General features: G+C 42.4%; 1 protein-coding gene across 1 annotated transcript; it reads right to left on the bottom strand.

Moving 5' to 3' along the window:
• Positions 1–9,436: 9,436 nt before the first annotated feature.
• LOC147904783 (non-classical arabinogalactan protein 30-like) lies at positions 9,437–10,093 on the bottom strand. The gene is made up of 2 exons (XM_087392394.1): positions 9,850–10,093; positions 9,437–9,732 (listed from the first exon to the last, which is right to left on the bottom strand). Exons 1-2 carry the CDS (start codon positions 10,091–10,093, stop codon positions 9,437–9,439), a joined length of 540 nt encoding a protein of 179 aa, XP_087248520.1.
• Positions 10,094–18,046: the final 7,953 nt, after the last annotated feature.

Raw genomic sequence — 18,046 nt, 5'->3', positions numbered from 1 at the left:
AGGGTGGGGGGAGGGGGGACGAGAGGAGGGAGGGGGAGGGTTAAACCCACCCATGGGGGTAATAATACCCCCACCCCACCTATTGCGCATGCAACAAGTGGGGGTAAACCCCCCTGCCGTCTCGCCCCCTCCCCGCCCTCTCACCCCCTCCCCGCCCTCCCTTCCTCGCCTCCCCTCCCTCTCGCCCCCTCCCCGTCCTACCTTCCCCGCCTCCCCTCCCCCTTCCCGGGCTGTTAAACCCCCCTCCCTCCTCTCCTCCCGCCCTCCCGTCGCCCCCTCCCCCTTCCCCGCCTCCCCTCCCGTCGGCCCCCTGAGGGGAGAGGAGAAGAGTGGAGATGAGGAGAGAGGGCACAGCTAGAGAGCACACCACAAATGACTAACTGTACACTAGATTTAGTTGAAAAAATAGAATATATACAAACCCTTTTAGGATTAGGGTTAGGGGATCTAACCCTTTCCTTTATAGCACTCTATAAGGTTAGTGCTATGCACATATGATCACGTGATGGTGCTATGCACACATGATCACATGATGTTGAGCGTGAACTCTCAACACCTTCCCTCAAGATCAACATCATGAAGTAGGCCTTCCCTCAAGATGATGATTCTGGGGAATCGAAGAAGGACTGAGCATTACATTCCATCACACCCCTTTAATGGGAATGTCCTTCCTCTGCATCAAACCAAGAGCTAGTCGGTGTTTCTCGAATAGCTACCGAGTGGTTTGGTAAAGATGTCTGCAACATTTTCTTTGCTATCACAATGCTGCAGTGTGATGTCACCAAGTAACACTCTTTCTCTAATGAAGTGCTCTTTGACATCAATGTGCTTTGTCCTGGAGTGATATACTGGATTTTTAACCAATGCTTGAGCCGATTGATTATCACAGTATATTGTTATTGGCTTTGACTCATCAAAGTAATCTGTTTCTGACAATAGTCTTCTGAGCCATATAGCCTCACATGCACCTGTAGTGAGTGCCCTATATTTTGCTTCAGTCGAAGACAAAGAAACAGTTGGTTGTTTGTTTGACAACCATGATATAGCACCTTGACCAAGGAAAAATGCATATCCCTGTGTCGATCTCCTGGTCTCATGATCTCCGGCATAGTCACTATCACAGTATCCATGCAACCGTGGATGACTTCCTCTGTATTCTATCCCAAACTGTCTTGTACCTCTTATGTATCTCAAGACTCTTTTGGCTGCATTCCAATGAGACTGTTTTGGATTTGCCATAAACTGTGCTTGTGAGCTTACTGCATAACAAATATCTAGCCATGTGATTGTCAAATATATAAGAGATCCAATGAGCTGCTTGTAGTATCTGTCATTGACTATAGGCTTTTCTGAATCTTTAGTAAGTTTCAAACTCTGTTCCATGGAAGTGGCTGCAATCTTGCAATCTGCCATATGAAACTTCTTCAGGAGACTATCAACATACTTGAGTTGACTCATAAATGTGCTATCTGAATCTCTCCAGAACTCAATTCCAAGACAATAGTGCATAAGTCCAAGATCTTTCATGTCGAACTCTGCAGATAACTCTTGTTTTAATTTTCTGATGAAGCTATCCTTGCTTCCTGTCACAATCAGATCATCTACGTACAAGAGTGCAATAGTAATGTCTTCACTTGAACTTTGTAGTAGAGAGTATGATTTGCATTGGACTTCATGTATCCCAGATTAGCAAAATACTTGTCAATTCTGCTGTACCAACTTCTGGGTGCTTGCTTTAAGCTATAGAGACTTTTCTTGAGATGGCAAACCTTTTCCTCCTTTCTTGGTTCAACATAACCTACTGGTTGTTGCATGTAGACTTCCTCGTCTAGATAACCATTGAGAAATGCATTCTTGACATCAAGCTGATACACATTCCATTTACTGAGTGTTGCTAGTGATATCAAGAACCGTATGGAATCCATCTTTGCTACTGGAGCATAAGTCTCATCATAATCTTGACCATATTGTTGTGCAAATCCTTTTGCAACTAGTCTAGCTTTATATCTTTGAATACTGCCATCTGGATTATACTTCACTTTATATACCCATTTGTTGGCTATGGCCTTCTTTCCTGGTGGAAGGTCACATAATTCCCAAGTGTTATTTTTATATAAAGCATCCATTTCTTCATTCATAGCAGTTTGCCATTCTGGCTTGTCTACTGCGTCTTCAAAGTACACTGGCTCTTCTGTAGCCATGATGGTAGTCATAAGAGCATAGTTGGTGGTTTCCACCTGAATTGCTTTGCCTTTCTGAGCATATGTCAATCTAGCTGGTGGTCTGCTTTCCCTAGTAGACCATCTGAGTTGCTGTGGCGCTGCTTGGGGTGTTGCTGGCATTTCTTGCTCTTCTTCATCAACCTGTTCTGTAGATGACTATGAAGTCGATGCTTCTATCTCCTGTGTAGGTGAGGTTTTCCATTCTGATTCCTCATCAAAGATTACATCTTTGGAGATAATGACTTTGCGGTTGATGGGAGCATACAATTTGTATGCTTTGCTTTCTTCATTGTAGCCAACCATGATGCATTTGCGTGACTTCGCATCCAATTTCCTGTGATGATCATCATGTATGTGGGCATATGCTATGCAACCAAATATGCGGAGATGCCCAATGCATGGCTTGTGTCCAGTGAATGCTTCATAAGGAGTCATACCTTGTATCGGTTCGGTAGGAAGCCGGTTAAGCAAGTAGTTAGCTGTAGCTATTGCTTTTGCCCAATACTGATTCGGAAGATGCTTTTCACTAAGCATTGCTCTAGCACTGTCTGCTAAAGTCCCATTCTTCCTTTCAGCTCTTGCATTCTGCTGAGGAGTATCTGCACATGTGAATTGTCTTCGAATGCCGTGATTTTTGCAAAAGTTCATGAATGCTGAAGACATGTATTCACCTCCTCTGTCTGATCTTATGACCTTGATCTTTCTGCCTGTTTGGTTTTCTACCATGGCTTTGAATTCTTGAAATTTGGCAAACACTTCAGATTTCTCTTTCAGAAAGTAGACCCAACAATATTTGCTGTGGTCGTCGATGAAGGTCAAGTAGTAAAGTGAACCATTGATGCTGCGGGTCTGGGCATAACCCCATACATCTGTATGTATCAAATCAAGAATACCTCGTGCATGAGAGGTACTTCTGACAAAGTTGGTTCGCTTTTGTTTGCCGAAGCAGCATGCTTCACAAAGCTTTCCAAGAAACTGTAGCTTCGGAATCCCAATTGCCATATTCTGATTCCTGAGATCTAACAAGTACTTGAAGTTGACATGAGCATATCTCTTGTGCCATCTTGCAGATAGTGGCATCTGTTGCATTTGAGATGACATGGCATGCTTATCTCGTACTGTAGCTAGCATCCTGTATAAGCGTCCTTCCTTGACACCTTTTGCTACTAGCTGACCTCTTTTGGATTTGTCTCTGATAGTGCATTCATCACCATCGAAGATGACTTTGTAGTTGTGTTCCGTCATTTGACCTACTGACAAAAGGTTCTTGTTGAGCTTCGGAACATAGAGCACATCTTTGACTAATCCTTTTGTACCAGTGAAATTGTTCATAGGGATAATACCTGTCCCTTGAACTGGATTCGGTGTATTGTCTGCTGTGTGGATGACATTCTTTTGTCCTTCTAATGGCTTCATTTCTGTGAACCATTCCTGATGATTTGTCATATGAGATAATGCACCGCTGTCGATGTACCAAGGATCCTATTCCACTTGGTCGACTTGATAGCTGTAATCCTCTTTGGGATTGAAATCAGTGTCTAGGTGCATTGTATCAGTCTGATGCAATTCTTCACTTGCAAGAAACATATTTCCATGTTCATTTGCAAAATGACTGTGACTAGAATGTCCACCACGATGATTTCCTCTTCCTCGGGAATTCCCTCGGGGATTATTGCTGGATTGACCGCCTTGGTCATACTGCTTCTTGCAGCAATCTCTTTCATAGTGTCCAAACTTGTGACAGTAGTTGCACTGGATGTTTGACACATTGGTGGATGCATTCCCTCGTCCCTGAAGTCTTCCTCGGTTGGAATGATTTCCTCTTTGCTGATTTTGATGTTGTTGAGGATGTTGCTGATGCTGATGCTGATTCTGACTTTGATTTTGTTGATGATGACCACTTTTCTGGTATGACCTACCTCTGTTTCTACCTTTGCCTCGGCTTCTATTTGAAGCTGTGAAAGCCTGATCATTAGAATAACCTTTACATGCTTGAATGGCGTGATTCCTGAGTTCTTCACCAAGTAGAACTGACTGAAGTTCTTCCAGTGTTGGAATTTGCCGTTGGATGGCAATACTCTGGACTAGATTCTCATATCCTTCTCCTAGTCCATTCAGGATTACTTGAACCATTTCTGTGGGATTCATAGTCTCTCCTACTGCTGCAAGTTGATTGTTGTAGTCTTTGATGTGGAGTACATAAGCATGACCGGTTTCACTACTGTTGCGGAAACTCTGGTTGATCTGGTTTCTCAGGGTGAGAATCCTGGATGTGTTCTTGGACTCGTAGAGAGCTGCGAACATATCCCATGCTTCTTTTGATGTCTTGACTGTGTTGAGCTGCGAACATATCCCATGCTTCTTTTGATGTCTTGACTGTGTAGATGTAGATCCCGATGTAGATTCCATTGCTGGTGCTGTGACAACAGATGGAGTAGAGCTACTGGTGGCTGGATCGGCCAATGGTCTAGGTGTAGACCCATCAACATACTCCCATTTGTCCTAAAGCATAAGAATGGTCTCCGTTCGGTATTTCCATGTACCATAATTGGAGTTGTCTAACTTAGCAGATGCCTCCAGATTGAGGTTGCTAGCCGACATGGTGCAAAAAATGTACTCAAAAAGTGTCCTGAAAAACTTTGTATGAATCAACTGCAAATACACTGAAGATGCTAAGTGAAATCTCTGTACCGTCGGTGAAGATAGAACTGTAGTATATAAAATTTGATCTGTGTTACAAGGCTTGTGGCAATGATGTCGGGAATAGCCAAGAGGCTTTACAAGGCTAAAAATGATGTGCACGATGCCATGAGATAGCCGAATAGGATTTACAATGGTGGCATGTGTGTGTGTGAAATTAAGTGCTATCTGCCCACTGAATCAATCTGCAATGCCTCTGAACTCTGAAGTCTGCTCACTGAACTGATGAACGTAAGGTTTCAGGTAATGTAATGATGTGAAATCGGATGTGAGCGTAGGTACTAGTCGGGAATTTCGGGCATGGCTTAGATTGGCAACTTGGGGAAATTCAAAGCGTCCCCTCTATGGCGATCTAGTCTACTTTGATCTAGATCGAAACCAACCATCGATCGATGAAAGAACAGCAAATAATTCCTTTTCTTTTGTTCTTTTTAAGTGCTGGGTCAGATGCGTCGATGTAGAGGCAAATGTGTGTGAAGGAAGTGGTTTTGTCGGCGAGGCTCAAATGTGAGTGTAACTTGCACCGAAATGTGCACATGATGTAACGAGCACATAGAGCACGAAAAAACAAGCGACTTTCCTTTTTGGACCGCCCTCAAATTCTTCCTAGATCAAGAGATATGACTTGATCTAGGTGGAGGGGCAAAAGGAGTGCAAATGTGCTCAATGATGATGTGTCACTGTGAGTCACATGCAGTGATGATGTGGCACTGTGCTTAGCAAGAGGTGTGCCAGTGAAGCTCTGTGCTGAGGTGGCAGGAGTGTGCACATGCAGTGTGTGCATAGTGTGCCTGGCAAGGGACTGTGCCTGCAGAGGGTCAGTGCTGACTAGACTACTGAGGGGTAGTGCTGAGGTGGCACAAATGATGTCAGTAGGGTGACATGGCAATGCTGACGTGGCACTGATGACATGTACCTGATGATGTGGCAAGTGATGTGGTAGTCAGTGATGACGTGGCTTGATGATGTGGCACTGATGATGTGGCACTATGGATAAGCTGATGATGTGGCAATGGTTAAGATAAGGTTGCCACATGGCAAAACTCTATCTACCACGTGTTGGAACGCGAGGCACCAAAATCTATCGAAGATTCTAACAAAATCTTGGGGATTCCGTCGTCTTCTCCATCGATGGAGGCGGCCGTCGAGCCCGTTGCGGGCTGCTGTTTGAAGGAGCCGTCGGTGGGCTTGGCGCTGATCATCGAGGAGCCATCGGAGCTACTACTGTTGGACGTGATGCTTCATTGGAGGCAATCGTTGAAGGTACCGTAGTCGTCCGTTGCGTCGATTGCTTTGGAGCTACGAGGCATTGTAGAGGTCATTTCTGAGTCCCATCTTTGGACTAGCCAAGTCAAGGGCGTTGCTGCGTTGAAGGAGCTGTGTTGAGGGAGCTCCTTTCGGATGGAGGCGTCGTTGCCAAGACTAGCGTAGCTCGTGGGTGAAGCGTGGCCGACTCATGGCTACGGGAGCTCATTCAGAGGGACCTGTTGATCGTTTGTAGCATTGTGGTTGCATGCGATGAGTCGCTTGGAGAGCAGGTCGATGGAGCGAAGGCCAGCGGTGGAGCCTTAGCTTCGATGTGCGATGCTGCATTCGAAACAGTCTCAGAAGTTCATAGCTTTGGCTCTGCAGAGCAACCCGTGGCTCTGCTAGTCTTGCTTGCCTTAGTCGATGACTACCTTGTTCGATGATTGTGCTAGCCTTGTTCGTTGTAGAACATAGGCGGGTTGATCGATGCTCTTAATCCGTTTGTTGAAGCTTGGCGTAGAAGGCTAAGCTTGTTGGGGCCGCTGGACACCAAGGTCAGGAGCCGAATTAGAGGTGTCGAGCATTAGAGAGCTGGGATTGCTGGTTCATGAGCGGAGCTGGTTGATGAAGGTTGCCCGCTGTAGATGTTGCTGGAGATGTTGTTATTGTGTAGAAGACCTTTGAGGCTGCCTTTGAAGCGGTCATTTGAAGAGAAAGCTTGTGCATGGGCATTCGTTGGAGAGGTATTTGTTGCAAAGGAGCAAGCTAACCTTCTCTCAAAACAACAGGCTCTCCCTCAAAGAGACATAAGAGTACTTATGCATACTTATGGCATGAGACAAGTAAGCTTATGACAAGGATGCTTGAATAATGCATGGATGGCCAAGCTTCCATATAGTTCATGAGTGGAAGATATAGACATATGTTTGAAGTAAAGAATATATCGTAATGACAAATTCTATTATTTTGGGATGTTGAAGGGAAATGGGATGTGCGAAAGATTTCAAGCATACAAAATAGGGTATCTTCCAATTGTTTATGACCTATCCTTATGCTAGAAGAAAATGGAAATCTCTTTTAATTTAAACACGTGCATGTGTTAACATATGTACCTCCCCCCCCCTCTCTCTCTCTCTCTCTCCATCTCCACACACACACACACACACACACACACACACACACAAATATTTATTTAGATAATAAAATTGTCAAGTCCATTTTCATGTGAAAAAGAATATAAATATTTGGAACCCATTCAACTTTGTGATCTGAAAAAAATAAAATTAAGCAATTCATAAATAAAGAGTCGAAGGATTTTTGGCAACCTTGTGAAGGCACTCAAAGTCAAAGTTTCATCCTTAAAACTACTAGCATTGCACATCATCAATAGTATGAATCCCAAGAGTTCAATGTCTTTGGTGGTGGTGTAAAATGAAGGTCAACTCAGCAAAAATTTCAACAGTTTGGCTTATCGAAGTGCTTTGAAGACGAAAAGTTCAAGTTTTTTGCTTCTGGGACTTGGGGAATAAATGCACCCTACCTGTTAATTTTAAAATATTGCATAAAATTACTCGTCATTAATATATTTATGTGAGTTTGAAAAATAAAAATACCCCACATTTTGAACTCTCATGGTACACTTACATTTCCCAAGTTGGACCCCTCGAGGCTATTTGTGATACAAGGTGAATTGAATAGAGGGTTAAGAAATCAATCTTGAATGACATTGTAGAATTGGATTAAGTTATGAAGTTGCATTATGCACATTCAACATGTAAATCATTACAACACTAGATAGGAAGTCACATTATGCATGTTTCAAACGTGAATCATCAAGGAATCATCCTTGAATCTAGTTATGTCTCTTACAAAACACATGCAATCTAGTTATATCTCTTACAAAACCCACGTTTTGTCCCTTCAATGTCATAAATGGATATATATGCATCCAACCTTGGTTATTTTTATGGACGGATGTGATGCCTCTAGGTGCATGAAGGTATTAATATATTAAGCATCATGACTAACATATTGTGGAATATCTGGTGTCTAAGATAGATGACACGGTTTTATTTTCTTTTAAAAATATTGTCCTTACACACCCATTGAGTTGTCATGAATAATGTAGTGTGGCATATCTAATGTCTAAGACAGAGGAAACCTTGAGATGTTGAAAAGAAAACGAAGCTGCCACTTATACGTATAGTTCACATCTGAGCTAAGTACCCCATCTAGGTCTATCTTGCTTACATGCACACATGTCCAAGAACAGGGAGTGTTCACGAAAGACTAACATTTAATGTTGCAAAGTTTCAAATACTTCATTAACTATTAAAACGCCAATTTTTGTAAACAGTCATGAGATAAGCGCTGCTTCAAATTCAAAAACCATGAAGGTAGTTTCAAGCATATTCAGACTTCTCAAATAAAGGAGAGTATTTCAAAGGTCCAAAGGCTCAAATTTTGGATATGTGGCATGCTCTTGGTCTCCAAGTTGCCATGTGTCCTTGCTTCTTTTTTCCTTTGTCCACGGTTAATAGGTAATAGATAGATATATTCTCTCCAATTTGTTTGATAGAAACCTTATTTTCTATATGGAAATCATAGATCCTAATTCATTCTCCATATGCAAACTCACATTTCCTAGATAGCAACATACTTGGGCTACATAGGAAATACACTTCCCCACATAGAAAACTAAAAACTCACATTATTCTCCATATAAAATCTTGCATTTCCTACATAGCAATATACTTGTACTATATGGGAAATACAATTCACTATATAACAAACTTAAAATCCAATCTATTCTCCATATTCAAACTCACATTTACTAGATAGCATAATATAGGTAATCAAATTTCCTATATAAGAAAGGCAAAATCCACTTGATTCTCCATATAAAGGCTCACATTTACTCGATACCTATATAGCAAATACAATTCTCTAGACAAGGGGGACAAAATGGTTAGTTCTATCTAACAAATATGCATGAATTTCGTAGTTTGGAACCACTTCACTATATAGAGATTGGTCAAAAGTTCCTTGTGGCGCGCATGCATGTATGTGGGGGGAGAGAGAGAGAGAGAGATCCCGAGCTGCAACAAATAGATCTTTTTCAGTGTTACTGCCGCTGTACATTTTGGGTGAGTCCCCAGCATCTGGTTTTCCTCCATGGAGCTGTAAACTATGGTGCGTCGTTCTATAAGGGCATCCACATCTTGCCTTCTTAGCGCAATGTATTCTGAAGAGTAAGGTGCATGTGCTTATGGCGATGATTTACAGTAGTATGGCTTGAAAGCAAACGGCCCTACAAGGTATACACGCCTGCCTGAGATCTCCTCTTTGAATACAGGAGTCGCTCCCGCCAGGCCGTTGTTTAAGTCTGTCTTCACACTACATCTTTTGAGAGGGGAAGAGAGGAGCGTTGCCCTACAGCTCGTCAAAGGGTGCCCGTAGCTGTGCAGATTGGCAGAGAAGGCGCCGGACTTACTTGTTTTAGCTATTGAGTACTTAACGAGCCTTTTGGCCCTGTTGTAGCATTTGATTGCTACGAACGCGCCTGAAAGATTTACCGCACAGTTAACTGATCAGTTTGATAAAGATGTAGCGTTTATCAATTCTTCGATAGCTCGAGAGGCAAATGGCAAAAGCAATTCTTCCACATAGTGCGTATTACCTTCGAGGGCAGTCTGGGTGGTGGGCGTAGCTCCTGACCCAAAAACCATCCGCTGGCAATCCTGGCAGAGAACTTTGCCTTGGACAAGCAGGCCGAGTTGCTTGTGATAGGGGAAGATCAGGGCTCGAGAGGGGATCAGAGCCGCATGGGGAGTGGCCAAGATGAGCAGGATGAGAAGACAAAAGCTGGATCGAAATAGCAGCGTCGAAGCAGGCACGGGAAGGCGGGAGATGGAGGTGGTCATGATTCCCAAGAACGTAGACAGAAAATACAGTTACAAGGAGAAAATGAGAGGATGAAGGCGATAAATAAGCGTGAGAAGAATGAAGGTCGTGGGCGGGGCGAGGATGCACGTAGACTGCATGAGGAGTGCAAATTGGTATCATGGAAATGAAGGCGATCAGTAAGCGTGAGTAGCTGAAGGTCGTGGACAGGGCGAGGGTGCACGTCCCTTTTTGCATGATCTCATCACCCACTAGTATACTAATAAACCCATGCAAGCAAGAGAAATGTGCTCCAAAATCTCGCTACAATTCGGGGGATTTACAACCGTCCAACGATAGGTGAAGCCATCTAACTCCCTACATCATCTCCTAATTAGAAGGTACTAAGGGTGGTTTCACACCACCCCTCGAAGAGGGTCTTGTGAAAATAAAGAAGGAACTTGTTTGCCACAGGGTGTGGATTCACACCACTGGTGGACAAGCTATTACGCAAATGAATGCTGGTGGTTGGAGAAATTTTTTTGGCCCCTACGTCGCGGGTTCAATACCTAGTGAGATCGCGTCTTGCGATTTCTTTTTGAATTGGCCATCGTCTAGGCGGCCTCACTACGGAAGACGACTATTTTGTTTTTCCTTATCCGAGCCTGTGATACTCATTCGTCCACGAAAGATAGCGCCCCTCCTATTCCTTTTTCGAAGTCATTCGGGCAGGTGGTCTCAACCCCCGCCTAAGAAGCAACCCTTTCCCTGGTAGTGTTTGGATAGCTCATGCACCCTTTCCCTTACTCATGGTGTAGGAAGGTGGGGGGCAGAGGAAGAGATCGTTGCAGCCCTAGAGAAAACGGGAATCAGCTCGATGGCATGATTTTATTAGGAAGACACTGAAGCAGAATATATAAAGAGAGATTTCTTGATGTTGTTGAGAAGAAAGATACAAGTGGTCACTCAGTGAAGGAACATATTGAAGATGAAGTGAAGCATGGCAAGATATGGCATCACGAAGGCAAGAATTGGAAGCAGGAAAGTGTTAAGCCTTGAGCAGCAGGTCTTTGATCTAGGAGGATCTACTTCCTCTATTCAGCTAAAGCATTGGTTGAGTGCATCTTTTCCTTTTGATCTAGGATGACAATAGGAGGATAGGACATGTGCTACTGAGCATGTGCATGCTCTAGCAGTTGGGGGGAGGGCAAAATATGATGGGCTTTTTTTGTGCGATTGGTATCTTTTTTTATCGGATAAAAAATGCTATGTAAATCATAGATAAGAGTACTCATGTGTAGGAGGCAGTAGCACTAATAGGTGCACATGTAGCTAGCATGGATAGGGTAGAAGATAGTAACTAGAAAATACCATGACATTGGCCTCCTCTATTTTTATATTTTGAAAGTAATTATGCACTTGTATGGAGAACCCTGGTTGTAGGAAATAATGAAAAGAACCTTGCAACCAAATTGATGATTGGATAGCCATGAGAGCTTGGATGTGGATCTTTCCTTTGGTACATGGAATGGATGATGAAGGGGGTGATCATCAGGGATGTTTTTATCAAAGCTATACTTATATATTAATATAAAGTCCTAGCAAAAGTTTATTGAGCTAATTATTTTAGTTTTGCAATGCTGTTAGAACATGATATGCTTATATATATTTTTGTTGGAATTTTGAAGTAAACGGTGTAAATCCTAGCAAAACTTTGTATTTTTTTCCATAAAATATTCAAATCCTGGTGAATGTTTCGAACATTTATTTTGATTAGGGCATATAAAGTTTCGATGCCAATATAAAATTTTTGCTTCTTAACGAAACTGATCACTGAGGCAATGAAAAAGGATTCGTGATTTTCTAAAAAGACTACAGGTATGGAGTACTTTGCATGGCCACAACAAAAAGTAGAGGACCATAAAGAAGGGTGGAAAAGTGAGCTTGCGCAGCAAAGTGAGGAAAATGTTTTGTTCATGTAGGTTTTAAAACCTGTTAGTGCATCTAAAAATGCATCTCTTAGCATGCCTATGATGTATAATAGATATACCTATAGATGCATTTCACGGTCCAAACATGCTAATAGAAGAGTTACACATTTTTGGGGTAAAAACTTCAAGGGTTGGCTTTACTAACATTTTGGACTAAGATTTTGAGTTGTTATTATTTGTAGGATGTCTTCATCTTCAACAAGAACCTCCATTGAGGATGAATCCCTCCATCTCCACCATGGAGAAATGTGGTTGGAGCGAAAAATCAAATGTATGTGTGATTGATGTCGAGGGAACATGTATCATGCACGTTACACTTAGTCACATCTCAAAGTACGGAGAATGGAATGTGACCATATCCATGGTAAGTGTTAAAGCACTGAGGTTGATTGAGATACCTATAGTTGTTCAAGTGTTTGATTTATGATCCTTTTCTAATTTGATATAGGATGTAGTGCCACACCCACATATGTTTCCCTATGCTTGTTGTGAGGAGGCAAAGTGTCGATGATATGAGGTGGGATCTTCAGGGGAGACTATTATGTCCATGCATCTCCATTTTCTCTTCGCTCATCTTTCTTTCGATCCCTTTTCCTTAGATTTACCCTTTATGCGTTGATGTCATTTCATAATTTTCACAAGTGATTAATTGCCTTTTCATACTTTCTTGAGTTTGAATTTCATAATTGTCTTAAGTAATTAATTATCTTTCCGCTTCTTACCCACTCTTGTTTTTTGTTTTTTGTCTTCGTGTTTGTCTACGTTTGTCCAATCCCCCCAAATTAGACATGGGATCATGTTGCACATCCGATGAGTATGGAAACCCTCGTAGGAGGAGACATCATGATCTCTACTCTCCAGAGGACTTTGATTCCACTTGGGCAACACCTCAGGGGCCTACCCTTGCGACTAACCCTGGCCTGACTCCTCTTGGACCTAACACTGCGACCTTGGGGGGGTCACTCATAATATGTAACACTATCACATGAGTTCAACAGAGGGATATTTTTTATTTCTAAAATTTATAGAAATAAATATACATAAGAGACTATTTAAAATGGTTTTGGAAAAAATTTATGGATTTGTAGAGAAATGGGATACATTTTATTAATGAAAAGTTTACAGATAAGGGATTTTAAAAATAGGCCTTAAACGCACGTGATATAGAGGGTTTATACATAGTGACCCCCCTGAGACTATGACTACCCCTCGGGGAATTCCTTTGCTAGCAGCCCATGGCTTTGTCGGGAGAGTCCCAATGAGTTTGTCGCATAGATGACTGATGCGGAGGCAGTGAGATTCTTCTCTCTGCTATCCTAGAGGACCTTAGCAAATCCCTCTCCTACACCGACGGCTGGACCTATTGTCTAGCCGTCCCCTCTAGCCCCTTTGATTGAGGGGTCATCACCTGGGCGTGCCCATCTTAAGGCTCTCTTAAGGGAAGGAAGAGTAGGAAGGGTCACTTATGTTGTGCTGACTCGGGAGAGATATAGACAAGTCAGCACATTCACATCCCTATAGGTCTCCACTTGGTCATGAGACCTAGTACCAGTTAGGTCCCTTGCCCTCTCCTACTCCCACTGCTACTCCTCACTATGTAAGCGCTCGCAGTAACACCACTTGCTCTGGCTCTGCCACTACCATGAGTCCTCCTTACCCGATTGAGAACCTATCCTATGAAATCATGGTTGCTGGAGAGAGAATAGAAAATAAAAAGGGCTCAGCAGTGATGGCCACCATGAGGTGGTTATTGAGCCACCACTTCAGGAGCAGCATAGCTACTGGCTGGCGGTACCACGATGACCAAAAGAAGCAAGCAATCATCGATGGATTGAAAAGACAATACCCTAACTCCCCAAATTGGGAGTTAAATGAGGATTACATGCGAGAGCACATGGGTGGGGTCTTGAGCCATCGTAGGTCAACCTTGCATGCTTCCATCACAAAGGGGAAGGCTAAACCTAGATTGGCACACAAAGCTGACTGGAAGTTTTTCAAGAAGCAGCATAGGGACCACCTTGAAATGTCGAGGGTCAGAGGAGGGCTGCAAGGAGACAGCTGGACTCCATAGGTTTATTGAGCAGGAGGCATTGGGAGCGATGGTCGATTGGGCTAAGGTGGCTACTCGCACGGTATAAGTCTACTCCTACTTATAATCTCACTTTTTAAATTGTTTTATTCTTTAAGTTCCAATCTAATTTTCAATTAATATGGTTTCACTCTTAGAATGCAAGCTTGAACGTCCCATCAGTGGAGGTGAGCAAGTGGAGGTGAGCAGTGATGATGAGGGATTAGGCTTACATGGCTTCGACGAGGGCCAGGGATTAGGCGCAGCTCACGAGGGCTAGGGATCAGGCCAGTGCGATGAGGACGAGGACGATGATGATGATTCTGATGAGCAGTAGTAGTAGTAGTAGTTTGTATATACTTTGGCATGTATATGCTTCTGTATGTCGGCTTGTTTGAGCGATTTTGTATCACCCTTTTCGAAAGGGTAATTTTGTAACAAACAATGTTATATATCTTCGGCATGTATATGCTTCTGTCGCTCGGCTCATTTGAGCAATTTTGTATCACCCCTTTCACAAGAGAAATTTTGTAACAAACAACATTCTTTTGTAATTGCTAAAAAAAAAACATTAGTGGGGCGAAACAAGGCTTGCTGTGGCCCTCTTTAGCCCCACTAATGTTTTTTAAAGCTTCTGTTAATCATCACTATATAGCGATGTTTACTAGTGTCGCTATATAGTGACCGTTCTTTTCCAACGCTAATAGCAACGTAAATACCGACCTTTACACCCGTTTAAAAAAAAAAGTATAAAAAAGATCGGTATTTACGTCGAAAAACGATTTGTGCCTTGTAGTGTCGAATCCCACATTCTCGAGGACATGCAAGGGGTCTAAGAGGTGATTGAGTTATAACTCACTCCAATAGTTAGCTCATGGAAGTATTGGGCGGGGGATGCTTTGCATTCTCTCTCCATGCTTATAGCCAGTCACTTGCCTTCAAGCACTGGGGTATTTGGGACTAATGATCGTATCATGTGCAAGATGGACACGTGGAAGGTGCCAATTTCACAGTCATAGAAATAATCAATCATAACAAGAGCTACCACTTTTTATCATTTCATAGGGCATGATCCAAAAATGCATGAACTAGCAAACCTTATGGATGGTATAAAGTATACAATGCATAAATTTTTCAAAGGTGATGAATTGATTTTTACAAGCATTCTACTAGGGAAATTGCAAACCATGTATAAAGAGTGGAGTGTTGCACCAATACAGTTCAATGAGATGCAATTGATTTTCACAAGCAATCTACAAAGTGAAGCACATACCATGTAAAAAGACTCAGAGTGCTCCTAAGAAACCACTGGTGCACCTCATCCAATGCATCGCCACACCATCATCATCCACTCCTCTTGTTGCACAAATATACTTCAATGATAAGAATTCGTTTTCACAAGCATTCTACTATGGGAAGTGAAGACAATGTCAAAAGGATGGAGTTCTCCCGAGACTAGATTGTGCAAATACACTTCAATGGGATGTATTGATTATCACAAGCATTTTGCCAAGGGAGTCATAGATCATGTCAAAATATTAGAGTGCTCTTGAGGCTAGATTGTGCAAATAAAGTCTAATGAGATGAATTGATTTTCATAAGCAATTTTCCTAGAACATTATCGACCATGCCAAAAGACTAGAGTAGATTATACAAATGTACTTCAATGAGGTGAACTAATTTTCACAAGCATTTTACAAAAGGAATTACATACCATGTCAAAAGACTAGGGGCTCTTGAGGCTAGATTGCACAAATACATTTTTTTCTCTTCTCCTTTAGATGTAGGCATGCTAAAAACTCGCTAAAAATCTCATGCATAGTTTGTTCACAAGTAATGGCTGAGGATTGTTGAGATGAAGGCATGATAAACATGTAAAAAATTGTTCTTAATAGGCTCGTAAACATGTGGGATACTAGTCATACTAAAATTAAATTGTGACACTAGTCATACATAAATAAAATTGTGCTATGAATTTTCTCTACCTTCTTCAAGTTTGTAGATTTTCCCTTTCTTTTTGGATTTTGTTATCCTTGTCCTTGTGTATCATTTAAAAAATAAACTACACATTCATTGCCAATCACAAAAAAAATCCCATTACTTAAAGACACTCATTTTGTCTCATGGATGAAATAGGCTCCTTGACAAAGTGCGAATCGTACTTAGCCTAGTGCACACAAGATCTGTAGAAGAACTAAGGAGGATCAAAGCACACTAAGTAAGACATGAGAGGGAGATAGCAAATCTGTATCTCTTGCAATGTGTGTTCTCAACAATACATGATAGGCCTCTTATATAGAGAGTGCCCTTTGAATAGTGAAACCATGTGGGATCCTCTCATCCACATCTCTCCTTGTGGATATCCTCAATCCACACCTCCACATCATGTAGTCCACATCCTAGGGTGGCTACTTTAATTCTTTCCTTAGCACATACCTTAGCCTTTAATCTATGTGCTCATGGCACCATATCTCAACACCTCCCCTTGGTGCTATGATCTTTTGGCTACTGCAAGGTGGCCAAATGTGAGTTACAAATCCATCACCTCCCCTTAGTGCATGCATTCCTACTTAAGGTGGTCAAGTGTGGTTTACATGTCAATACCTCCCCTAGGTGCTTTCATAGCTACTCTCAGGTGGACAGGCTTGATTACAAACGTGTGGGCTAAAGGTGGCAAGATTGTTGCTTCTCAATGCTTGATGTCGATGGTGTTCGCATCTTTACTCGATGTAGCTTGATGCATGATGCTTTGTTCTTCCATGTTCCTTGATGCTTTATGTGTGGATGCCATGCTTTGTGCTATGGTCATCTCATGCACTTGTGCTTTTGGCATGCTTATGACAGTGATGTGTGCATTCATGCTTCGCTTTTCCATTTGTTGCAAAGGTCTTACCAATTTATTTCTTTCAATATTGGCAATGTCTAATTGCATTGTCTAATTGCATACAATAATATTGACTTAATAGGCATGTAGAGCTTGAAAAGGCAATCACTTTTCTTTTCGGGAGCGTGTGCAAATTCCTCTTGGATTGCAAGTTACGGCTTGTCGAAGTTTTTGTGAAGAAGAGGGGGCTTGATGATGTGGCACAGGGATTCACATGCAAAATTCAAACTGTGCTTAGTAAGGGATTCTGTGTGCTTAAGTGGCACTTTGCTAATTGTGTTGCTGATTGGGCAACTGATGACTGTGTATGATGACATGGCACCTGTGGATACCAACCCTTTTAACACATGGTTAATTGAACTATGGTTAAATCTAACCATTGACCAACAAACCTTGGCTAACCAAGGTTAGATTTACTTAACCACTATCAAAGTAATTTAACTTGACTAAGCCCCCAAGTAACTTAACTAACCCTATCTCTTCATGGTTGGCTAAAGTGATGCCACGTGTCGTTTTCTAAGGTCTAGAGACCTTGTGAAGGTTGCAGGATGCAAAATCATTTTCTTCTATCATCATTGTTGATAAAGTACGCCGCTTCATGTTTGATACTTTGCCTATCCCGTTGTTGTTTCTTTCATGCAATCTGCCTTTGTTTTTCCTGCTTGGAGTTGCTACTGTTGATGAACGAGCTATTCTGAGTCCTGACGGTCGTGTTGGCTATGGCGGAGTATGGAGTAGAAGCCGGGTGTTCAACTTGCATGGAGTTTGGTCGTCAAGCAGTAGGGTTGCCCGTGATGGAGTTTGCGCTGTGGAGGTGGGTTTGCTGGTGTGGGTCCTGTTAGCCATCACAATGCTTAGAGATGAGACCTACTGCTTAAATCTGTGATGCCAGAAACCAAGGTCGAAGCTATGGGAACTCATGGGTCGCCATTCTGTTGACTGCCTGCATGGTTGGTTGTTGGTGGCAATTCTTTGGTTGTGTGGCATTGAGGAGCACTACTTTGGCTGAAGCTTTGGTAGTGCTATTCAGGCCGGGAGTCAGTAGTAGCGC

This window comes from Dipteris shenzhenensis, chromosome 2 (assembly GCF_047967505.1).
Source record: "Dipteris shenzhenensis isolate YYH24624 ecotype China chromosome 2, Dip_SZ_1.0, whole genome shotgun sequence".
In the NCBI taxonomy this organism is placed as follows: domain Eukaryota; kingdom Viridiplantae; phylum Streptophyta; class Polypodiopsida; order Gleicheniales; family Dipteridaceae; genus Dipteris; species Dipteris shenzhenensis.
This window is presented reverse-complemented; position numbering and strand designations above follow the sequence as displayed.

Bases quoted from the DNA above. Each gene is read 5' to 3' on its own strand.
- LOC147904783 (XM_087392394.1), bottom strand. From the start codon at position 10,093: ATGACCACCTCCATCTCCCGCCTTCCCGTGCCTGCTTCGACGCTGCTA. The intron at 9,733-9,849 runs GTAATACGCACT...TAAATCTTTCAG, and splicing joins CACCCAGACTGCCCTCGAAG to GCGCGTTCGTAGCAATCAAA.